Consider the following 27050-nt stretch of genomic DNA (forward strand, 5'->3'; position numbering starts at 1 on the left):
TGGTTGTTGGTAATGTCTTTGCAGTAAAAGTAAAGTAGTATTGTATTAAAATATTCCAATTGATTCAAAATGAGAATATATTGATTATTCTTTATTAATTCATACAATATGTAATTAGATTCAAAATGAGGCTATTCTTTATTGATTCATACAATAAGTTCATAATCGAAATGATAGGGAGAGGAGAAATAAGGTAACCTTGTGCTATTCCATTCCCAAATTTAGATGAGGTTACACATAGTCCGAAATAGGTTAAGTCTTGTAGTTCTTCACTGCACAAAATGTTCACAAACGAGATTTTCAAATTTAGATGCTTCAAAACCAAAAGAACATATAAAAATTTCACTGAAATAGGAAATATTCTCTTATTAAAGAAATAATTTTGAAGGACCAAAAAACACTTTATATGATGAAAACATTGGAATAGCTATTTATGTATTAAGAGCGTAATGCGCGACTTTATCGCTTGCACAAAACAGTTATCACGCGACGCGAAGCAGAGCATGATGATTTTGCAAGAGTGATAAAGAAGATTTACGCGCGAATTACATACAAAATGTTTTCTACAACTGCCCAAACCTGTTAAATTACTCATGTCGGTGGAGTTACAATTACCGACTTTTTAGGTTAAGATCTGACCTTTTGGCGAGCTGCTTACCATCAGCTGATTGGGGAGCGTAAAGAAACTCTTCTGCGCAAGCGCGAATGATTACCGAGCGTAAAGAAAATCTACTTCACATGCGCGGATGTTTAGCGAGCGAAAAAGTAGATTCTCCTCAGAAATAAGCTGTTTACGAGGAGAATTGAGTATGTAAATTCTTTTTTTACGCGCAGTTGTAGAAAAATAGTATATATTCCGCACCTAAAGCAGAAATAGTTATTTGTATATCTAGAGTGAAAAGTACGACTTTTTCTCCCTGAGGGAAAAGTTTGAAGCCCGAGGCGAAGCCGAGGGCAACAATTTTCCTGAGGGAGAAAAAGTATTTTTCACTCGTGATGTACACAACATTTTTCCTCCATCTACATTTTTTTATAGAAACTGCAAATAAAATCATTTTAATAACTTACGTATTGGTGACAATGTTTCCTAACAACATAACCTAAAATCTAGAACCTAAACAGCGGCCGTCTGATTGGCACTGCCGATTGCGCTATCTAGCAAAAGTTGTCACAATTATATCAGCTGGTATCTACCAAAAATGGCTGACTCCATAGCACGCGGTTCAGATTTGAATTGCAGGTCAAAAATATTTGTTGGCTGGTATTTTGAATAGAATAAGATATTTTAAAAATTGTATAAATTTTTATCGTCTACTAATATTAAGAAGTAATATCATACAAACATATATTTCATGAGTTGATCAATTTCTGGTTGTGGTATTGAATTCAGTTGACTCAATGACAGACACCTCTTTATGCTTTCTCATCTGAGCTTAGACCTTCTAACCTATTATAATGTAAGTTTTTAAAATAGAGATGCTTCCCATGTTATTTAAATGGAGTCACTTTTACTCCCTAGGGAGTTTTTCTGTTTTTTACTACCGAGAGCGAAAAAGTGACATTTTAGTATTATGTTTCAGGGAGTAAAGTAAGTACTTTAGCCAGTAGGTGGAGGAAAATAAGATTTTTCCGGCTCAAAATCGGTTTTCAAGTCCGAGGCCGTAGGCCAAGGACTAGAAAAGATTGAGAGCCGGAAAAACATTTTTGCCCGTGGTGCAAACAATATTTTTTTGCTACACTACAGGTATTGCTGACAAAATAAATAAAGAATACTCGTTATCGTACCTATCTCTTGATTTTAGTGGTACAAGATTTGCAGTCAGGTTTTCAGATTCTTTTAAAATTTCACTTGGAATATCACGGTCGTCGTCATTTTCAATCATTTTTGAAAATTCGGAATACGCTAATCAACAATAAATAATTGAATAAAAATGGTTGCGAAGCGAATGCTGAATTAGTTTGACTCGAAATTCGAACTGAAATAATGGCGACTTCAGATGAAGAAAGTTGACACTTGCCCAATGTAGTGGATGACTTATTAACTACGGACTTCCATGTTAGCGGCTGGAAAGAGTACTCTTTCTGGCCTAGGCCGGAAAGAAACCTGTTTCTGACATCAGACGAGAGTCGTCTGCAAACAATGTCTTTCAGATCAACGTAGGGACTGGAGAACAGCTGCTTTCTGTGCAGTGTGGCGGGAAAAGTTGAAATGTGGAACTGACAAGAATGTTCTTTTCACCGTATAAAAATGTGTACAGTCCAGTACATTTCAAGGAATATTCCAGAAATTATTATAATTCATATTACAATGGAGGAAAAAATCGTGTTAGAAATGTATGGGATAGAAGAAAACACGAATGACGCATCATCACGTCTCAACTACTCAACTGATTAACTTGAATTCTTTTATATAAATTTCTAATTCACCGAGGATGGTTATATGCCTATTTTCAATTCTTTAATATTTCAGTACGTCAAGTTCTCAATTTATCAAGTTTTAATTGAATCGGGTTACCTGCTAGTCCATACTAGCCATAACCATACCCATAACCATAGATGGTTATTACATGGGCCTATTTTAAATATTTCAAAATTCCAGTGGCCCAAATTTTTGAATTTGTCAAGTTTTCAATAATTGGACCCTTGCGGAACACGGGTTACCTTCTAGCACAATAATAAGTTTATAGGGTAGATATAGAACTGATAGTCAGGTAACTGATGTAAGATACATATATACTGCAAGGGGGTAACAAGCACCTTCCTGACAAAGGCAAAGTTTTGTCAATGAACTCAATTATCTGGGAGAGGCATTTAATTCTCAATTTAGAGTAGAGAGCGGAGACAGGCCACAATAATAATTATTGCCCCGCTATACGCATACACTGCAACTCTCTTATCTGATTCGAAGTTTGTCTCCCGCTCTCGGCTCCTGCTTAATTGAGTAGTCAACCAACGTGCTTCTTCCTCCTCCTCTTCTTCTTCTTCTTCTTCTTCTTCTTCCACTCCTTTTTCTGCTCTTTCATCAATCACTTCTCCCCTTCTTCAACTATTCAACCTCCAGTCTTTCTCTTTAAGACCTTCATTTATTTCTAGTTTCCATTCTTCTACAGCAGCACTTCGTTCATTTCATGCTCTTCTCTACATACCTCCCCTTCTCCCTCCCTCCTTCTTCTCTTCTTCCCACTTCTCTCTCCAACTATTCAAGATCCTCTTTCTCGCCAATTTCTTCTTCTCTTTCCACTGTTTTTCCTTTTACAGCATCTCTTCCAACCTGATTTATATATATCTGATTTAAATATTTTATATATATTTATATTTATTCTGATTATATACTTTGTTTTATCCTTCACACATACTTCACTTTCACCTCCTCTCCTCCTCCTCCTCTTTTGGTAGAGAGTTAGTGAGGAGGATATTTTTAATATTCTTTCCGAAGAATGGACATTCATATGTCCAAAGCTCCGCCAATTTATGTAGATGCATAACAATATAATTATCTATAGTTATTATATTACAAATTACTTTTTCATATCATATACAGTTCAATAATTATTTTCTTAATCTATATTATGTAAATTCATCTATAATTTTGCTGTATTGTAAGCTATTGTATATAAGTGTTTAAGCCAGTATATTGTAATCTACATAAATAAAGTAATCAATCAATCAATCAATCCTCCTCCTCCTCCTCATCTTCTCATCCTCCTCTACTTCTCATCTTTCTCCTCTCCTTATTCTGCTCTTCTCCATCTTTTTCTCCTTCTACCTCTTTACCCTTTCATCCTGGTACTGTATATCTCACGTCTAATCTTCATCTCTCATCTAACTCCTTTTCCTAATCTCCTCATCATTCCTTTCAGGGCCGAGCCACATAAGGCGTTTTTCAGACGAGTCGGCAGAGCAAGAAGCTTTTCGATTGACTGATTGATTTGGCTGCGGTTCATTCTTTAAACTTCCTTGACGAATAGAATATAATTTTTTGTACTAGAATGAACAGTTTAATTCTCGTCTTAACTCAGATATACCGGTATACATCTATCCCTTTACAAGGCAGTGACAAGGCTGAGTATTGGCAACGCTGTACTCCTATATTTCTTCAGTGTCATTATAACATGGGCTCCACTATATAATATACTCCGGCATGACCACCCGAAACAGCTGACTCAGCAAATTTGCCTGTGTTTTTGACAATTAGCGAATACATCCACTCCCTGTAGATATATATCATCCATTTTATATACTATAATATGCCGTGTTATATACAGGGTGCCTCGGAATTATAATAACCAGACACTTGTTCAATTAGCAGCTCTGGCCAAATCTGCCACGTACCTTTCTAATTAAAACGATGTTGTTCATTTTCTCTTTCTCTCTCTCTCTCTCTCTCTCTGACTCTCTCCCTCAATCTCTCTCTATCTTTCTCTTTCTCTGTCTCCCCATCTCTCACAGTCCTGTTTCTCTCTTAAACACATGAACATAGGTTGAATTTTGTTTAATTGAACACATAAACTCTCACTCACTCTCTTTCTCTCTCGCTTTCTCGTTCTCTCTCTGTACGCACTTTGGCACGTGTCATGAAATTATTATAGGCGGACGGCGCTGCCGTTTTCAAACAAATGAAGCTTATCGCTATGCGGTGATCTCATGCTAAAATTGGCTGAAACCTATTTCATTCTCTACTCTTCCTGTAGCTTCACCTCTTCCTCTTCCTTCTTCTCCGCATTCTGCTCCTTCTTCTTCCTCTTCTTCTTCCTCTACTTCACTTCTACTTCACTTTTTCTCCCTCACTTCTTCTCCCTTCTCCTCCTCATTCTTCTTTTTCCTTCTTCTCTTTTCCCATTTCTTCTCTTTAAAAACTCAACTACTCCTTCTTCTTCTTCCCATCCTCCTTTCTTCTGCTCCCTTCTTATCCTCCTCCTTCTCCTGTTCTTCTTCATGTTCTAATTTTTCTTCTTCTCCTTCCTTGGTAGAGAGTTAGTGGGGAGGATATTTTTAATATTCTTTCCGAAGAATGGACATTGATATGTCCAAAGCTCCGCCAATTTATGTAGATGCATAACAATATAATTATTATCTATAGTTATTATATTACAAATTGCTTTTTCATATCATATACAGTTCAATAATTATTTTCTTAGTCTATATTATGTAAATTCATCTATAATTTTGCTGTATTGTAAGCTATGGTATATAAGTGTATAAGCCAGTATATATTGTAATCTACATAAATAAAGTACTCAATCAATCAATCAATTCTTCTTCCCTTTTTCAACTATTCAACCTTCTGTTTCTCTCTAATACAGTATCTTGTTCTCATTCTACTTTTACTCCTTTTACAGCAGTTCCTTCATTTCATTCTCTACTTCCCCTCTTACTTCTCATCCTTCGTCTCCTACTCTTCCTCCTTCCTTTCTTCTTCTTATCATTCTTCTCTTCAACTATATGATCTCCTCTTTCTCTCCAATATCTTCTTCTCTTTGCAGTTCTACTCCTCTGAGAGCACTTTCAGATTTCGACTATAGTCATTATTTGTTATAGTTTCCATAATCATCCTTAACTTATCCGTCTCCTCTTCCACCTCTTCTCTTCATCATCTTCTCATCCTTCTTCCCTTCTCCTCTTTCTTCTCTCCTTTGTCTTCTCTCCAGATCCTGATCCTGTATCCCTCACATATCCTTCTCCTCCAACTCCCCTTCCTCCTCTCCTCTTCATCATCCTCGTCTTCTCCCCTTTCTCCTATTCTTCTTCATCTTGTTGAGGAGGTAGAATGACTAACATTGTCAAAACTCTACAACTCAATAATAAATAAAATGAAGATAATTATTATATTATTCTTCCCCTTCTCCCTCCATCTTTCCTTCTTTCTACTTCCTCCTCCTCCTTCTTTCTCCTCTTCTTCTCATCCTTATCTATAGTGAGATCCACGTTATAATGACAGTATTTAATCAACTTTGGTTTTGCTATCCTTGTCTATCATTCGACAAAGCCGGTGGTACTATCCTTTTCCAGGTCCACAACGATGCCAATTATGTTTTTAACAGTGTAGAAATATAATTAATTAATGCAGAGAATCGGCATCGCTATTCTTATATCTTTATCCACTGCCATTATAACGTGGACCCACCATAGAGAGAGAGAAATAGAGAGAGAGAAAGAGACACAGAGACAGAGAGAGAGATTGATTGATTATATGACTTATTGAGACGGAGTTAGAAAAGGAGAGAGTGAGAGACAGCAAAATTTATAGAGATTGGAATAGGGATTAAACAGGTAGAGGAATAAGCTCAGCGATCGATAAAATTAAATTTATCACGAGGTTGATATCGGAATATATTATTCAAGCTATAAATAAATAAGAATTATGTATCAGGGAGGTATTTCTATTGGTTGATATCGGAATATCCATATTAGAATTAATAATGTTTTAAGGGGCGTTAGTATGAAATTGCCAGTAAAATCATGATTTGAGGAGGATTGAATAATCTACAGCATATATATTAGAGAATTGATTAAATATCTATAGCGAGGTCCACGTTATATAAGCAGTATTTGATTAACACTGGTGTTGCTATCCTTGTCTATCATTCGACAAAGCAAATAGCATTATCCATTTCTAGCTCCGAAACGTTGCCAGATAGTTTTAACAATGTAGGGGGTATTATTGATTCACAGAATATACTCTCTCAATTATTATGAAAATGTATTGGAAAATATATCCTCTCAACGAACAACATATAACTTATTATTTAAAACAAGAATTTACAATAAATATTATATCAGATCATAGAGAAACGGATACCCAAACGGACATTCGTTTGTCTCTGATCAGATATTCCGGTATCAGCAATTCTCTACAAAAAGGCAGTGGCAAGGCAGAGTATCGACAACACTGTTATCACATATTTTCTCCACTGCCTTGGACCTCATCATGAAACCACATCAGAGCTCTATCCAGTTTTTTTTCTTCCAAAACAGATCGATAGAGTCTCATATTATGTGAACAAGAAAGAAGGAGCACAAGTGAAGTAGTGAGAGAGAAGAAAATCTATTGGAAAGAGACAGAAACAGAAGTAGATAGAGGAGAGGAAACACATAAAGGAAAAGCTTTGAAATGGATAAGACCTTTTTACAACTTCGCACATGAATGAAAATAGTTCTGCCATCTTTTCCAGCACCTTTCAACATATACCAACACTCCACTCCACTTCCACCAGCCTTCTATGGTGAGGTCCACGTTATAATGGCAGCCGAGAAAGATAGGGAGACAGCGTTGCCGATTCACTGCCTTCTATAGAAGATAACTGACAATTGTACATTTGATGTAATATCAACTGTTCATTCGTTTTAAAAACAGACAATTATATTTCATTGATCAAGAAATTATATTTTTCAATGATTTAGGGTAATTTGCACAGTGGTAGTTTAAACTAAATTTCATTTCAAACTAGATTAAATCCGTATCAAGTCTCGTTTATTGAAGTTTGTTTCATTTTGAGTTTAAGCCACCAGCTGACTAAATTCAGTTTAAGTTTTGACTGTGCAAATCGCCCTAAATAATAAATTGAGATCAAACATTTTTTTAATCAATTGTATCTTTTTTGTGATTTTTCTGGCTTCAAATTTATCAAGTTTTTTAATATTTTTCAATTTATTAATGCATTTTCAAGTGTAATAATAATTTGTTTCATCTTTCTGATCAACCGAGATACAAAATTTTTAGTATAATATTTATTTGAACTGTAAATTTTTGTGATCTTTATAAAAGTGTTTTCATATCCTCATTTGGACTATTTTTATCAACATTAGGGAGAGGAACAGTTTTGGGTTTATCCTGTTGATTCTCTCCCAATCATTAATTTGATGTTGTGATTAAGAAATGTAATAAATGTATTCTTCCATTGTAAAAGAACGTTCCGGCAACGTTGCTGAGCTAGAGAAGGATAGCGCTATCTCCTTTGTAGAATGATAAACAAGGATAGCAGTACCAATTATAATCAAATTATAACGTAGACCTTACTATGTACATCATATTTTCATACCTTACCTGTGCATCATATTTTATATCAACACATAGATAAATAAATATGTATTCCTTCTTCATCTACCCTCTCTATACATAGATACCTTCTCTATCACACATATACAATGTTGCAGAAAGCAAATAATCTGTAACTTTTGGAGAAAATCTTGCTTCTCGTCTCCAATAATACCAGGATTCTCCAGCTACAGAACTTTCAGCAATCTCTTAACTACAACTGGAATCTGTGTGTGTGTGTGTGTGTGTGTGTGTGTGAGAGAGAGTGTTATGTGGTGGATTATGGTCTCTCTCTCTCTCACACACACACATACTCACTCTCTGTCTTTCCCTCTATCACTCTCCTCACACCTCTCTCTCCAGCTCACCATTTATTACCTTGGCTCAATCCTTGTTGAAATCTTCACCGACGTCTTAGAAATTTCATCTCGAAATCCAGGCTGCATTTATCTCTTTCTCCTATTATTTCTTTGCTATATTCTTCTTCTTCTACAAGTCTGTGTTTTGACCATTACACTCTTATCTCAAACCCCCGGTCTTCCATTTATATTCTACACACATCTTTTCATTCTGGTATTATGTGTCTTCTCTTCAAAAAGTAGAAGAAGAAGAAAAAGAAGAAGAAGCAGAAGAAGAAGAAGAAGAAGAAGAAGAGAAGAAGAAGAAGAAGAAGAAGAAGAAGAAGAAGAAGAAAGAAGAAGAAGAAGAAGAAGAAGAAAAGAATAAGAAGAAGAAGAAGAAGAAGAAGAAGAAGAAGAAGAAGAAGAAGAAGAAAGAAGAAGAAGAAGTAGAAGAAGAAGAAGAAGAAGAGAAGAAGAAGAAGGAAGAAGAAGAGAAGAAGAAGAAGAAGAAGAAGAAGAAGAAGAAGAAGAAGAAGAAGTAGAAGAAGAAGAAAAGAAGAAGAAGAAGAGAAGAAGAAGAAGAAGAAGAAGAAGTAGAAAAAGAAGAAAAGAAGAAGAGAAGAAGGAGCGAAACAAGAAGAAGGGAAAGGAAGAAGAAAAGAAGAAGAAATAGTATATTATGTGAAACAGAATGAGACAGTAAAAAGTGAGGAGTCTAGAGGAAAGACGGCCTGGGAAAGGAAAGTAGCTGGAGAGAAAATGTGTCCAAGGAAGCAGCTCAATAATTTATGGAGCAATGTTGTTTGGAGAGAAATATTTTTATCAGGAACAGAAAGGGACAAAAGTAAGGGAGAGATAGTTAGAGACAGAAGAACTGCGAGAAGAAGAGAGGAAGAGAAAGTGGAAGAAGAAGTAGAAGAGAGTGAGAAGGAGCAGAAGATGGGAGGAGAAGGAAAACATCATCATTGCAGTAATTTTCGGTCCCCCCAAAAAATGTTTTAATCTAACCTCAACTCAGCTCTAAGCATTGCATCTTATTTCCTTTTCTCTTCTGTAGATATTTTGCTAATTAACAGATGGAGATGAAGATCAACAAATAAAGAAGTAATGACGGGGAGAAAGAGGAAACAGAGGAGAAGGAGAGGAGGCTGTGGAGGCGGTGGAGGAGAAGGAGAATAACAAGAAGAAGAGGAGGAATAAGAAGAAGAAGAAGAGAAAGCAGATAGCAGCTACGTCTTTGTTACATCTTGTTAATGAATACAATCGCTTAGTATAATCAGCTCAAAAGAGCTCAAATACTCTCTAATTATTTCATCTCGCTAATGGATTAATGGACGGATATTGTTGTTTTATTCCCCTATCGGAAGTTGCTTTTGAAGATACGACATCAAAAAACGCGTCTGATTAATTGGTATGAGGTATTGATCAGGCATCAGTACATTCTTGGATGTTAGAAGCACAAAATGCCTTCTGTGTCTTTGGAAAGAAGTATATTTTTTCGGGGGTTCTGAGTGAAGTATTTTTGGGGTTTCATGAGATTTTTTTATTATTATTATTCATTAATTTTGAATGAAAAAGACTAAGAAATTGTCAAAAAATCACAGATTTATTGATAATTAGAAAGACCGGTTTAGGTTATTACACCATTGTCAATCTCTGATAAACTAAAACTAAATACAAGAGCAGCAGAATTTATACTAGTAGGCGAGTACTGCTATTGGTCAAGGGCATGAACGCCTGCCATTGGCCTAGCTAGACAGTCTCCTCCCCCTCAACGGTGTGACAAAATGGCGGCTTAAGCGGCTTATTCATTAATTATTTTTCTGATTCACAATTCATCATTTAATTATTCACTTATTTGTTTTCTTTTCAATTTCATATACTGTTACAGTCAGAGCATCAATCAACCAATATCATCATAAAACAGCTAAAATAATGATTCTGTATTATAGAGAGGTCCACGTTATAATAGCAGTAGATTGATTGATTGAGTACTTTATTTATGTAGATTACAATATATACTGGCTGATACACTTATATACAATAGCTTACAATACAGCAAAATTATAGATGAATTTACATAATATAGACTAAGAAAATAATTATTGAACTGTATATGATATGAAATAGCAATTTGTAATATAATAACTATAGACAATAATCATATAGTTATGCATCTACATAAATTGGCGGAGCTTTGGACATATCAATGTCCATTCTTCGGAAAGAATATTAAAAATATCCTCCCTACTAACTCTCTACCTATGTAGAGAGAGATAGGAGAACAGTGTTGCACATTCTCTGACTTGCCACAGCCTTCTATAGAGGATAGTTGATACCGGTATATCTGATGTGATATTAACTGTTCATTCTTGTTTTAAATAATAAAAAATATAATCAATTTTCATAATGAAGATCAATTATTCAGTAAATCAATTAAATTTCTAAATTCTCGAAAAACAATAAGGTGACGTTGCTGAAGTAGAAAAGGATTGCGCTATCTGCTTTGTTGAACGATAGACAAGGATAGCAACACCAATGTTAATCAAATACTGCCATTATAACTAATCTTGGACCTCACTATAATAAAATATTTATGATGACCGATTTTTGGTAACGGGAATAATAGCCAATCTAACCCGCACCAAACTAACCATCGGTTAGTTGATCTCCGATTAGCAAAGTAACAAGGAGAGTAGAGCCACAGAGTAGAGAAGCACTACTGGTATGTTTATTCCGTGGTAGGGCGCAAGTCTACCATTTCATATAAATATTGTCTGTGATATCTCTTATAACAACGATGAATAATGTGGACAGCAAGATGCATATACTGAGGTCCACGTTATAATGGCAGTGTTTGATTAGCAATGGTATTGCTATCCTTGTCTATCATTTAACAAAACATATAGCGCTCTCTTTGCTCTGCTGCCAGATCGGCTTTTAACAATGTAGAATTAATAATTAATCAACAAAATATTTCATCTTAATCATTAAAATTCATTATGGAATTATTGAAAAAAATAATGTCTTGCTTAATAAAATACAATTGATTATTTTAAACGAGAATGAACAGTTAATCATTGAAACCTTATCAGCTACCGTCTATAGAAGGCATTGACAAGACAGGTTTTGCAATGTTGTTCTCCTATCTTTCTCCACTGCCATTATAACGTGGACCTTCAATAGGCTCCAACTCATATGTGGAACAATCAATCGAAATCAAAGGAATAGTACATCCAAGTAAACGAGGATTAAGGTTTGCAGCACCTACACTATCGAATAGTAGCTAATCCAACCCGGAATCAAACTAACCATCAAGCAGTAAACCTCCAATCAACTATAATATTGTTTCCTCCATATAGTAGCTAATCCAACCCGGAATCAAACTAAGCATCGATCAGTAAACCTCCGATCAACTATTGCTTCCTCCATATAGTAGCTAATCCAACCCGGAATCAAACTAATCATCGATCAGTAAACCTCCGATCAACTATTGCTTCCTCCATATAGTAGCTAATTCAACCCGGAATCAAACTAGCCATCAAGCAGTAAACCTCCCATCAACTATAATATTGTTTCCTCCATATAGTAGCTAATCCAACCCGGAATCAAACTAATCATCGATCAATAAACCTCTGATCAACTATAATTGTTTCCTCCGTATAATAGCTAATCCAATCCGGAATCGAACTTACTATCGATCAGTAAACCTCCGATAAGAAGACGTTTTGTTTCAACTATTATTCCGGTCGCGTTGTCGCTGCAGAGCACCATATTCTTGGGGGACTGATCTTGATTGGGTGAACATCTAAAACATGGGGTACACTGGAACCTCCCCTTATCGTATGTGGGGAGAAACAGGACCCCTTTACTGGTTGGGGAAAAAAGGTCCCCCCTATCAGGTGTGTGGAGAAACAGGGCCCTCTACTGATTGTGGGGGTAGAAAGGACCCCTCCTCCGGGTTTAGGGGGTGAAAACGGACCCCCTACCGGTTGTGTGGGGGGTAGAGCCTCCCGCGGGGGTGCTCTGTTGAAGTGATGTCGAAGTTGTGAGACTTCCGTGATAGGAGGGAATCCCCAGATCGGCTATTACTAAATGCCAGCCTGAATTCCCCCAATGACTGGGACAATCTCAATGAGCGAGTCACAGGGAAGCCATATTTGTTTTCATCCCTTTAATCGATGTTGTCTCTGAGGAAACTTTTTGTAATAGGTCTGGAGGTGGAAGAGTCGATGAAAATTTATCGTTAACAAGAAAGGGTCAAATTATCATGTTATCATAGATCATAATATCATCCCACATGAACTATTATTAAGAAAAGAATGATGTCTTCACCAAAGTAGTCCCACATGCATGGTTTTTACTTTATAAACATTATACGTACTATAGTAAGGTCCACGTTATAATGGAAGATAGGAGAACAACGTTGCCGATCCTCTGTCTTGTCAATGCCTTCTATAGACGGTAGCTGATACAGGCTTATTGATGTAATATTATATTTTCAATAATTTCATAATGAATTTTCATAATTGAAAAGAAATATTTTTTATCATTCTTAATTCTACATTGTTAAAAGACAATCCGGCAACAGAGCAAAGCGATAAAGAGATAGCACTATCCGCTTTGTTGAATGATAGACAAGGACAGCAATACCAAACACTGCTATTATAACGTGGACCTCACTATAATATGGTTTAAATTGTTAATTTCAAATTGTGGCGCTCATAAGCTATGGTTTTGCACTGTGTGCTGTTTAATTTGAAATTGTAGCAGATTTGCACTTGAGCCTATTGATCCATTATTTCCGCAGGTGATTGTACTTGATATAATAAATATAATATATTTATATTAATATATTATAAAACTACAGTGTTACTGCGGTTAACCCCTGGATGAACGTATTCTAATGATAATTGCATTCTCTATTTAATTCCATCTGCAACTGGTTGGCCGCTGTGGCTTTGTATAAAATGAGCGCTGCTATCCGGAGATTGTCAGTTTGGTGTAAAGGGCAAGCATTCCTGACTGGCAATTGGGAGGTACCGGGTTCGATTCCCGGGCTGGCAACTAATTTTTGGATAGTAGTTCTCATCGAATTTCCGTCTAGCTGTTAACCCTGTTGTCAATGTCTGCAGTAGCAGAGGTCTTCGGGGTGATTTGCAGCATTTATTTAGGATTTTCGTTAAATAATAATAATTGTATTCTAATGAATTGTTATTCGTTTTTCATTATTTGATGTTAATTGTTGTGTTTTTCAGGAACACTGACGGTGAACATGAGTGTACTCTTGCTCAGTCTTGCCTCTCCTGACGAATCTAGTCTTGTGAGTATATTTTAATTTCAGTTATTCATATTTTCTTCAACATCAGATGGTTTTTATTATACTCAACATACTCAGAAATTACAGACTCATTCATAAGAGTGCATCACGAATCTTGATATCTTCTACACCTATTAATATTTTGTTCAAATTTTGTTAATTTGCTGGGGCTACTTAGACGTTTATTGATGGGGAATTACTGGAACGATACCTTTAATATTGTGTTATTTTATTCAAGACATGACTAGTCTCTAGAATAATTAATTGATTAGTTCAGAATGATTGATTGTGACACTTGATAATACGGGATAAATAGCCGGAACTAATCGTGGTCGAAATAGAATAATAAAATATTGAGAGTACTACCATTGAGAAAAGATAGCATTAGAAGATATCCCATGGTATAGGTAGTTTGTGTTCCAAATTTCAAGTCAATTTTTTGTCAACTCGAATACTGTCTATTATTACTGTTTTGTAGGTTTGAAAGTGTAAAAACGGCACAGTATGAGAGATTACCACCGTCACAACATAGCTTCATGAAAAATAACTACGTTGACTATCAGCTTGAGTTACAAGTGAAAATTGGAAAATAAACGCCCTATACCATGGAATATGGTATTTACTTATGCTCTTTTTTATCTATGGTACTAGAAATTATTCAAAATGAATAAATCTACTGACATAATTATTGATTTCCTGATATAATTTATTATTATTATCATTGAACATGTGTGAACATTCCTTATTGATTCAAACAGTTTAGTTTAATTTTCGTCATATAACAACACTACAGAGTCAAGCAAAGCTTGGTGGTATATCTTCTTTCTTTATCCGGCGCTACAGCCCTAGGTGAGCTCTGGCCTCCTTCACAACACACCTCCATTCTTCCCTGTTCATGGCTCTTTCCTTCCATCCTCTTACCCCCATCTTTCTCAGGTCATCCATCACTTGGTCCACCCACCTGTTCCTTGGCCTACCTTTCTTTCTTCTGCTGTGCAACTTGCTATTAAAAACTATTTTCGGCATTCTAGCCTCACTCATCCTCATCACATGCCCCAACCACCTTATTCTTTGGGCTTTAATGAAGCGTACTATATTTTCTCCTTTTATTAATGCTTCTATTTCCTCATTTTTTCTTATTCGCTATTGCTGCTCATTAACCTGAACGGGACCGTAAATTCTTCTTAGTATGGATCTTTCAAAGATTTTTAACGCATTTTCGTTAGCCATATTCATCACCCAAGTTTCTGCCGCATATGTTGCCACTGGATGGACGCACCAATGTTTTATATATTGTTATCTTGGTGCTCCTGCCGACCAACTTACTTTTAAACAATCTAGCATTGGCATAGTAGGCCCTATTAGCTGCTTGAATCCTTTCTTTTATATAAGCATTATTACCTGTGGCATTTATTGGGCATCCTAGATACTTGAAGTTCTCTACACCTGCAAACTTTTTGTTATTCAGCTTGGTGGTATATGACACGTCAAAAATATTGAGTACAGTACTCAAAAAAGTAATAATAAAGAGGGAAAAAAGAAAAATAAGTACATCATCAAAATGATAGGGAGAGAATAAATAAGGTAACCTTGTGCTATACCTCTCCCAAATTTAGGTAAGGTTACACATAGTCCGAAATAGTTTAAGTCTTGTAGTTGTTCACTTCACAAAATCCAAAACATTGAACTATGATCATTGATTATTTCATGAAAATGTGTTCCTGATGCTGGTAATTGATGGGAATTACAATCACGTCTATATACTCTGTGTCAGAAAACTTTAGATGGCAAAGAACAACATTTAGATTGCAGCTTACAACGGAATCAAGAGAAAGGTTCAGTTTAAACTTTGTTGAGTGGGAAATGTAATTGGAAAGCGTGAAAATCGGAGAACATTGTCTACTTTAGAGAGAGGATAATATTGGGATGGCTGAACCTTCCCCCTCTCTCTTCCTTTTCCGCAAGCCCACCATCCCTTACCATATCAACCCTTCTCAATTAGAGCTGGTGTGTTAATTTGCATGCCGTACGCCAGGGTGCATTCTGATCACATACACTTTATTATTGCATCAACCAACTCCTGAATACTTTTCACATACTCCTCCTCCTCCTCCTGTACTCCTCCTTAGTGTACTCCTCATCCTTTTCCTCCTCCTCCTATACTTATCCTTCTTCTCCTCCTCCATACTTCATCCAATCCTCACACATGAATAGTTGTGGAGCCAGACGAGCTTCACTGCACTTAATTACAAGCGAACCTCGCAAATTATTTGGCCACGCTAAAGGAATGCAATTTATGCTATCATTCTCTTTGACTCTCTCTTTATCTGTTTCTCTCTCAATTTTCCACTCACTCCTCCTCTCTCACTTACTTTCTCTTTCTCTCAGTTTTCTCTGGCTGTCCTGCCTCTTCTCACTACATCTCTCTTTCCTCTCAGACTTTCTTCTCTCGTTCATTTTGAAATGCTTACACAATCGTTCTGTTCTCTCTGTCTCACTCTCTCTCTCTCTCTCTCTTTTGGTAGAGAGTTAGTGGGGATGATATTTTTAATAATATTCTTTCCGAAGAATGGACATTGATATGTCCAAAGCTCCGCCAATTTATGTAGATGCATAACAATATAATATCTATAGTTATTATATTACAAATTACTTTTTCTCATCATATACAGTTCAATAATTATTTTCTTAGTCTATATGATGTAAATTCATCTATAATTTTGCTGTATTGTAAGCTATTGTATATAAGTGTATAAGCCAGTATATTGTAATCTACATAAATAAAGTACTCAATCAATCAATCAATCTCTCTCTGTAAAGGGTTGTGTGGTAGAGAGGACCAGGAGTCCCAACTCCGCCGTAATAAAGGCATATAATCAATCAATCAATCTCTCTCTCTTTCTCTTCATTTTTCTCTATATATCTCTCTCTTCTTATATAATTATTTTACTTCATTAATTCTCTGTTTATTTTTCTTAAATCTTCATATTGATTGAAACTTTTACAATATTTTCATTTTTGAATAAATCCTTAGTTGAATTAATGAAATTAATTGATAGAGAGTTAGTGGGAAGGTTGAATATTCGAATATTCTTTCCGAAGAATGGACATTGATATGTCCAAAGCTCCGCCAATTTATGTAGATGCATAGCAATATTATCTATTTTATCTACAGTTATTACAAATTGCTTTTTTTCATATCATATACAGTTCAATAACTATTTTCTTAATTCATATTTTTAAATTCATCTATAATTTTGCTGTATTGTAAGCTATTGTATAAGTGTATAAGCCAGAACCATATTGTAATCTACATAAATAAAGTACTCAATCAATCAATCAGTTTTCTCTGGATATCCTCCTCCCTCTTCTCACCACATCTCTCCTTTCTCTCAGACCTTCTTTTTCAATTTATCTTTATACTTTCATTTCAAATTGCTTACACAATAGTTCAAATTTCTTCCCCCTTCTTTTTTTCTCAATCTTTCTATATTTTCTATATTCATTAGTTGTTCTCTGCTCAATCATTAAAATAATCTCAGTTTCTCTCTCAGTTTTCCCCTTTCTTCCTCTATCTTTTCACCTCTTCATCTTGGACTATTTCAGACAAGAGTCGAATCTTCAAGAGAAAATTTCTCTCCAAACGATTTATGTGTAGCTATAGTAAGCTACACGTTATAAGTTATAATGGGAGTGAAGAAAGATAGGAGAACAACTTTGCCGATCCTCTGTCTTGTTAATGCTTCCTATAGACGGTAGCTGATACAGGTTTATCGATGTAATATTAACTGTTACTTCTAGTTTAAAATAATCAATTATATTTTATCAAGCAAGGAATTATTTTATTTCAATAATTTCATAATTAATTTTCATATTCAAGATGAAATATTTTGTTAATTAATTATCAATTCTACATTGTTAAAAGATAATCTGGCAAGAGAGCAAAGCGAGAAAGAGATAGCGCTATCCGCTTTGTTGAATGATAGACAAGGATAGCAATATCATTCCTAATCAAACACTGCCATTATAAAGTGTAGCTCACTAAACTTCTCTTCTAATTGCTCCTTCCACCAATTGGCAATCCAACTTTTGAACTTCGATCAATAATAATTCTGCAGATGTCAGCCACATGAACTGTGCATTCCAATTTTTGCACACAGATTTCATATCAGTTTTCCAATTAACCCACATATCAGCAGTTCAAGTACAGTCTGCAATTGACTGCCCATCAATTTGCATGCACACACATGCATGAAGTCTACCGGTACACAGTCTGCAATTGACTGGCAATCAATTTGCATGCACACACATGCATGAAGTCTACCGGTACAGTCTGCAATTGACTTGCAATCAATTTGCATGCACACACATGCATGAAGTCTACCGACTACGGTAATTAGATTGGCTCACGTGTGTGTTATACACCGCAAGCTAACCTCTGATTTGCGGTTATAGTGAGGTCCACGTTGTAATGGCAGTGGAGAAAGATAGTAGAACAGCGTTGCCGACTCTCTGACTTGCCACTAGGGGTTGACTAGATGACTAGGTACACAACGTGACTTTTGTTTTTTGACTTTGTTCACAACTGCACTACGTTTTTTCAATGTAACTCAGGCCAATAGTGATAGAATAATTCAAAAAAGTGTACTGAGATTTTTATTTCTTGTACCGTGGTTCTTTATCGTGGAGCTATGATGCTGGTGGTCTATCGTACTGTGCCGCCGATCTTACACTCTCACCCGGCCAAAACAGTTATAATAGACAGTAGTCGACAGTAATCGGCTTGAGATGACAGAAATCGGATTGAAATTTGGAACAAGAATGACCTATACCATGAGATAATTGGCCATATGAATAAAGTTGAGCATTTGCTTATGCTTCTAAAATATGGAGCATTTGCTTCATTTTTTATGAATGAATGTGAGCAAAACCTTTTGCTCATGCTCATCATTAAAATAGTTTGAGCATTTGCTCGAAATTGTATGAATAAACTAGAGCATTTGCTCAACTTTTGAAGCAAATGCTTCAAAAAAGGTGAGTCTAGTCTAGAGCAGCTTATCACCTTCTGCTCATAGTAAAATGGCTCAACTAATTCGTATGAGGGAGAGGAAACTATACCAGATACGATCACAACCAATAGTTGAGAACTATAAAACTCTTTTTAGATTCAACCATGATATATATCACCATTATCCCTACAAAAGAATAAATACAAAAGATAGCTACCTGTTATAAAGATAGCCATCACAAAATAGGAAATAGGATTTTTTGAAGATGAGAGTGTAGACGATTATAAGAAGGCTATTGATATTATAAGAATATACTGAAGATTATTATAGAGATGACATTTTTTCACGCTATTATTTCAAAATTCTAAACTCAACTAACCTAAAACTCTATTCAATGTTCATAATCATAAATAGAAAACAGATCAGACGACGCAAACACAAGCGGTGCACTCTACTTGCATATTTAGCGTTTCCGTAAGCTATACAAACAAATTAAGGCTACAAAAGCGAATCAGCTGATGAAAAATCTTTAAAATTCGTGAGCATTTGCTCAAGAGTTCAGGAGCATAAGGTAAGAGTATAAGGTAAAGCTTATTCATATAAAAATGAGCAAATGCTTTTGCTTCTACCTTTTGCTCATGAGCAAAACCTTATGCTCCATGCTCTTGCTCATGAGCATTTGCTCTGGTTCTATTCATATGGGCCAATCTCTTATGCTACCTATATTTTCTTCATGCCTTTACCATAGAGAAAATATAGCATCAGAAGCATCTTTTCTCCATGGAAAAAGTACGAAGAAAATGAAGCATTAGAAGATATCTCAAGATTTAAGTCATTCATGTTCCAAATTTCAAGCAGATTTTTCGTTCACTCAAGCTGATTACTGTCGACTACAGTCAATTAATACTGTTATGTTGGGGTGAGAGTGTAAGAACGGCACAGTATGAGAGACTACCAGCGTCACTTGACTTCAAAAAAATAACCACTAGTACTATCAGCTCGAGTTAACATTGAAAATGAGAACATAAACACCCTATACTAGTAGTTCTGTGAACAGTAGACCTCACGCAGTTTTATCATCCACAAGTATCTGATGTCACCTGTTCTAGTTGATTCAATTGAATCACAATAAATTCATAGTTGAATCATAATTTACTCTTAAAAACTGTTGTTTTCTCCAAGATCAAAAACTCACTTATGTTAATAAACTCAGTTCATGCTTAATTTGTATCCCATATGATGATTTATCCAGTTTCGTGATAATCTTTCCATCTGATAAAAATATTTCTCAACTATTTCAAAATTATTAATATTTTTCACCTATTCAATTTGTTTTTCAAATGTGAGAATATTGATACTGGTGGGCACGCATCATAAAAAAATGTTGGATCACTACCTTATAGAAATAGACACGGCCAGACATCTGTTTAATGCATGCAATGAATAATCCACTTGTCAGCTGATTGATTATGAATAATTCTATAGTTTGATTGATCCTATCTTCAAAGTAGATGATATTATATAGTGATATCAAAGTATGGAGGAATTCCTTTTCTTCTCATATTATCCTTAAAATGCAAAATTTCAAAAAACCTTGTGTATACATCGACGCGCAGTTGAAAAATGAATATTCCTGCAAAATCTCATAGAATTCTATCGACGCGTTTGACGGAATCGCGTTACATACAGACAGACAAAAGCAAATCGAGTTGAAACATAGACTTCACTACGTTCGGTTAATCAAGGGATATCTTCTTATGCTATATTTTCTCTCTGGTAGGCCTATTATTAAATAATACTAATCATCAATAGAATACCAGGAGGGGAAATCGAAGGTTAAGAATCTAGTCAGTAGAATGATGAAGACACAAGGAGGGGAGGTGGAGGTGTAAGATGGAGTATGAATTATTAGTATTATTAGATGAATAATTAGTAATAATTTAATTATTCAATCTCTTCCTACAGCTGGAGGTGTGTACGAGCTTTTTATTAATTTGTGGAAGTACTTTTCCTGAATCTTTTTTTAATTTTGTTGTGCAGAAATAAGAAGAAATGATAAGGAGAAGAATCTGTACAGTATTGATATGTCCGATTGTTGATACCTATACTCTTCGACTACTCTTTTTACCGTAACGTGATTGGCTGGCCCAAGTATGGAGGAATACTATTTCCAATTTTGTTTTTAATTTTGATGTTTAGAAATACGAAGTGGAGTTCCTGCTACAGCAACAGTGGTACGACCCCAGACTCCGTTACTACAACCAGAGCAGCTATGACTTCCTGAACGCCATTCACCATCACAACGATGTGTGGCTGCCCGATACCTACTTCATAATGCACGGTGACTTCAAGGATCCACTCATACCTGTTCACTTTGCGCTGCGTATATTCCGCAACGGCACTGTCAACTATCTCATGAGGTAATTACAAATACAACAATAAGGCTCAACTCACACTTACGCGACTCAGGTCGAGAAGAGACTCAACTCTATTCGAGAGCATGTGCTTCCAAATGGTGACACTCAGACCAGTCGACTCTAGTCTCCGCGACTCTTACCATTTGGAAGCACATGCTCTCCACTAGAGTCCAGTCTCCTCTAAACCTGAGTCGCGTAAGTGTGATTTGAGCCTGATATTAAATAAATATGTTAATTCCCAAAAAAAACTAAAACTACTACATCAATTACAGAAAATATTAGATAGTTTACAATGTATTACATACAATAGTTAGTTTCAGTAATTTCTTATAATGTGTCCTCTACATGTTTAGTGTTTTATGTGTGGAAATTGACCTACTCCAGTAGATTAATATTATTTGAATTATCTCATTCTCATCAATTTTGATCGAAACTATCAGGGCCAGACCACATGAAGCGTTTCTTCAGGCATTTTGCACTGGCGGCGAACGAGTCGACAAGGCAGGAAGCTCTCTGATTGGCTGATTATCAGCTGATTGGGTTGACGTTCGGGAATCAGCAGATAATCAGCCAATCAGAGAGCTTCCTGCCCTGCCGACTCGTCCGCCGCCAGTGCAAAAACGCCTGAAGAAACGCTTCATATGGCTTGGCCCTAAGGCTAGCTACACACACATCGATTTTTGTTCGTACGATTTTTTGCCGTCCTTATAAATTCTATCAGAACTTAACATCTGTTTAATCTAATAGAATTTATAATGACGGCAAAATATCGTACGAACAGAAATCGATGTGTGTTTAACTGGCTTAAAGTTGCGTATAGACTTAGAACGCCAAAAATGTTATGAGTAGTCAATGAAATGTGGCAAAAATGTCGTCTTATAATTTCCAATAACCTCATAACGTAAATCTTACTATAGTTGTTTTCTTACTTGTAAATAGTTCAGGTAGTTTACTGCATCATTCACACAGTTTTCAAGTATGTTGTATTATTTGTAATTTAATCATTTGTTAATAATCGAATTATTTTGTTTGGCATTTGCAGGCGTCACTTGATATTGTCGTGTCAGGGTGCTCTACACATCTTCCCCTTCGATGACCCACAGTGCTCATTCGCTATGGAAAGCAGTAAGATTCTTTATCGCATATTTATTATTCATTCATGCTATATTCGACTCAAGAAGTCCATATTTATTCATTCTTGTACTACATTGAACAAATGCATAGAGGAATCAATAATATATTGTTCATTTCGCTTTTTGTGTTGTTGAGAAGTTGATATTGTGGTAATTATTCATATTAAATGAAAAAGACTAGAAAATTGTCAAAAAACTACAGATTTATTGTAACTAGAAGACCGGTTTCGGTTATTACACCATTGTCAACTTCTGATAAACTAAAACTAAATACAAGAGCAGCAGAATTTATACTAGTAGGCGAGTACTGCTAGGGCATGAACGCCTGTCATTGGCCCAGCTAGACAGTCTCCTTCCACTCAACAGACAAAGTGGGAGGAGACTGTCTAGCTGGGCCAATGGCAGGCGTTCATGCCCTTGACCAATAGCAGTATTCGCTCTAAGTATCAATAAATCTGTGTTTTTTGAAAATTTCTTAGTCTTTTTCATTTAATTGTTTTATTTCTATCAATTTGTTCGTTCCTAAATAATATTTTCAATTTTCATTCTATTTTAATCCAAATCTTTAAATACAAAGTGAACGGACAGTATAAAAGTTCTATAGTGAGCTCCACGTTATAATGGCAGTGAAGAAAGATAGGAGAGCAACGTTGCCGATCCTCAGTCTTGTCGATGTATTCTATAGACGGTAGCTGATACAGGTTTATTGAAGTAACATTAACTATTAATTCTCGTTTAAAATATTCAATCTTATTTTATCAAGCAATAAATTATATTTCTCAATAATTCAATAATGAATTATCATAATTAAGATTAAATATTTTTTCAATTAATTGTCAATTCTACATTGTTAAAAGACGATTAGGCAACAGAGCAAAGTGAGGAAGAGATAGCGCTTTCCGCTTTGTTGAATGATAGACAAGGATAACAATACCATTGCTAATCAAACACTGCCATTATAACGAGGACCTCAATATAGTGTATATATTTTTGATTTGATTACTGTATTTCACATGTTTCATTAGTGTATCACTTACAAATTGCATTTATGTAACTGGCATGTTTGGATATAGAATAGAGACGGATGGTGATGAGAAATGAGTGGACCTACAGCTTTCGGCGAATCTACAACCATTTTTATAGTATTTTGGTATTATATTGAAAAGTATTCTACATGTTTCATGGAACATGTTACATGTCCAAATTTATGTCATTTGCATAGTTATGAGACGGAGTGTAAAAACGTCACAATATGAGAGACTACCAGCCTCACATAGCTTCACAAAAAATAAGATCTGCTAGGACTAACTGCTTGAGTTAACTTGTCTCTGTGGTATATTTTTCATTTTTTAGTGTATCATTTACATGTTTTTGTCATACTCACTCAATTGCAGCTGTTTTCCATGCATTAAATCAAGCCGGAAAACAGCTGTTTGCAGAGAAAACAAGAAAACATGTGATTTTTATTACAGCATACTATACTGTAAAGAGATCATATGTTCTCTTTACAGTCGAGTATGTTAGGACTCTACTGAGTCCCAATAACATCTGAGTAGTTGATATACTAACTCAAATAATTAAAGAACTCATTCAAAGAGTTTCAAGTTATAAGAACTCATCTGAAATCTTATAATTTAGGCCTTTATTATTTTATTTGAGCTCGAAGGGTCTGTCTGTTATGACCTAGCCCGTAGGTCATGTTTATAGAATGCAGTAGCTCGAGCAGAAGCAGGTAATGGTTTCTGTTTCTCAGCAATATTATTCTTTCTCAGATGAATATGACAAAAATATTGTACGTAACTTGTACGGTAACGTATTTACCGCATTCGTATGATAATTCTGCCCTCAACTACGTTTCGGGCAGAAACAATCATACTTATGCGGTAAATTATCGTTACCGGACTTGTTACGTAAAGTACTATTTATTGATGTATTTGACATGTTTGCAGTATCATACGAGCAGTCAGCAATTACGTACGTATGGAAAAATGACGAAGACACTCTGAGGAAATCGCCGTCTCTCACCACTCTCAACGCCTACCTAATACAGAACCAGACAATCGCCTGCCCCACCAAGGCCAGTTGGAGAGGTTAGTCAATCAATCAATCAATCAATCAATCAATCTGCTTCACTCCCAACTAATCTATGTTGTACTTACTGTAGACCGCCTTCAGAATATCTAGCACTTGTCTCTTCAAAACTGCTTGAATTTACTTGATCTTCTAGCCCTTCTCCAAAAAAAAACAATCACGTTTTGATTCTAATATCTTTTGAAAAGGTTTTGATTCATTGTTTTTAATTGTTAAACCCTTCAAAACTATTCTACAGCTACTTTGATAAATTGTTCGACTAGCCAAAAATCAATCACGTTAGTTTTTATATTTTATAAGGTTTTTGATAGTTAAACCCTTCAAAACTATTCTACAGCTAATTAGATAAATTGTTGTACTAGCCCTTCTCCGGAAATCAATCAGTTTGATTCTAAAAGATTTTTAAAGGGTTTTGATTGGTTGGTTTGAATTGTTGAACCCTTTAAGCCCTCTTAAACTCTTAATCATTTGAATGAGTTGAACCCTTCAAACTCTCCATCATATTTGAGAGTTTATGACCTTGTAAGAGATTATTCAGAATCTTCTCCTTAGATGAATAACGAATCGTTATTCCAAACGCAGTTTTGTTGATAGAAGTTTTGATAAAGACAAACACTTTTTTTGTAAAACCCTTCTAAAAGGATTAAGTTTTGAAAGTGAATTTCTTAATAATCATTTTATTTTATTAAAGAATATGATTTACCAAATGTTGGAAAACATAAATTTAACTAAGTAAAAAATCAAGATAATGTATCATTCTACCAATTAGGGGAGGTTTAAGAAATTATCTGTAAAATTCCTTCCAACTGTTATATTGTTTTAAAATTATTTTGAAAAATCAAACCCTTCAGAAAAGTACGGTATGTTTAATTTTATATAAACTACATCAGGAAGTTTAGTCTTCAAGTATTATTAAATTTAATTGATGATTAAAAATAGTGTAACAATACCCAGGCTTCACAATTAGGTATGTAGTACAGCAGTACAGGTCATTCTATAAGGTAGGAGATTATCAAATAATTTGATTCTCAACCTAGAAGCCCTTGAAAGCAATACAGATAACACAGACAAATTACATACAGTTCATTATTGCCAGTTAAATTATAATACACCATTTTCTATTACAATATTCAAAACCCCATGATTTTTCAATTTTATATTGTTAGGTATCAAAGACAGTGGAATACAAAGTAAAATAACTCTCTTAATCTTCCACATTGACGAAAATTCATCTATGAAATAATTTGTAAACTATTGTCAAAATTTGACAAAATCTTCTCATAATTTGTGGATTTCCTAACTGTTCACATCTACTTATTCTAATAGCTTATAAACCATATGTAGGATATTGTCTCATGAAATATGAACAGGACTTTTCATAAATTCGATTGAATCTGGTATCATGATAGCTGCACTCTCCTTTATGTTACAATATGAGCCCTTTTGTAAATGGGTCGAATTTTAAATAAATTATTTCATTTTATTTTCAATGATGGACCTTACTCACAGTTACAATGTTATAGCATGCATTGAGTTGTGGTACGGTAATCACAAATAAGTATGAGTCTTTTACATGGGAATTTAACCACGTTCAAATTTAACAATTGTTATTCAACCTGGAAACTTTGACATTGTATATTATCACATCTCGGACTTAGATTTTTTACATTTACATTTTAGACATTAACATTTTATCAAAATTTTTGGAGAGAAATGGTACAGGCTCAGCCTAGTTTTTCCTCCAATGTCATAATTGTATTATGATTATAGTATTTTATACAATAAATAAATAAAATAAAGATTAATGCTTCTGAGGCCATATAATAGTATTTGCATTGGAGACTTTCCCAAAGAATCGTTTCAATAATTTATTATGAACTTATTACCTATTCAAATTGAATCCAAAACAATTCAAAATTGAAATCAATACGATTTCTATAATTATAGTAGGTATATTGTTTTAAGAGATGGAAGATAATCAACTGACTCACAGTTCAAATATACCTCACCATACAATGTTCAATGATTGATTTAAAATATTGTTTTCTTTTTGTAACATTAGTGGAAATCAAAGTTGTTGTTTTTGGAAATTCGAAATTTCATTGAGTACTATTCTAGAGATGAAACTCTTTGAGATCGATAAAGAGTAAAATACATGAGATATTTTTAAAAATTGGTAGTCACTTTGAATCAAATATATATATTTGTAAATTCTAACAGATTCGAACACTGAACATCAATAATTGTAATTATTTAATAATGTTAAGTTTTCAAGTTTTTCTTTGTAAATTGTAAGAGATTAAGACACTGAACATTGAAATTTAGTGAAACCATTTGATAAATACCCTCAAGCAGCATTTTCTTAGTTATCCTGCTTTCTTTCAATAATGACAAATGATTAAATCATCAAGGTTAATATAGAACTCAAAAAATAAATTCAACAATGATAATAAATGGATAGAATTCCATTTATTTTGACATTTCAATTTGACACAATGTTTATGAATTCAAATTCTATGCTTTTATTGAACTGATAGCATCTTAGAAAATCAAATTAAACTATAGATGGACAGAATTTTATTCATACCGATATTATAATTCTACAAAATGTTTATGAATTTAAAGTCTCTGCTCTCATTAAACTCTTATATCATGCTATTGTTGTATAGAGAGCAATTTTAGTTTTGACATTACAATTTAACAC

The 27050-nt window shown here is 34.8% G+C and overlaps 1 protein-coding gene across 1 annotated transcript in view; it reads left to right on the forward strand.

Moving 5' to 3' along the window:
- The window catches only part of LOC111049903 (glutamate-gated chloride channel), a gene marked incomplete in the record, with an annotated part of 235061 nt that overhangs the window by 146827 nt on the left and 61184 nt on the right, over positions 1-27050 (forward strand). The window contains 4 exon segments of the mRNA XM_039433746.1: positions 13635-13699; positions 20905-21125; positions 22165-22247; positions 24205-24345. Of these exon segments, the coding sequence (XP_039289680.1) occupies positions 13635-13699; positions 20905-21125; positions 22165-22247; positions 24205-24345 (510 nt within the window).

The sequence above is a fragment of the Nilaparvata lugens genome, chromosome 8 (assembly GCF_014356525.2).
Source record: "Nilaparvata lugens isolate BPH chromosome 8, ASM1435652v1, whole genome shotgun sequence".
Taxonomy (NCBI): domain Eukaryota; kingdom Metazoa; phylum Arthropoda; class Insecta; order Hemiptera; family Delphacidae; genus Nilaparvata; species Nilaparvata lugens.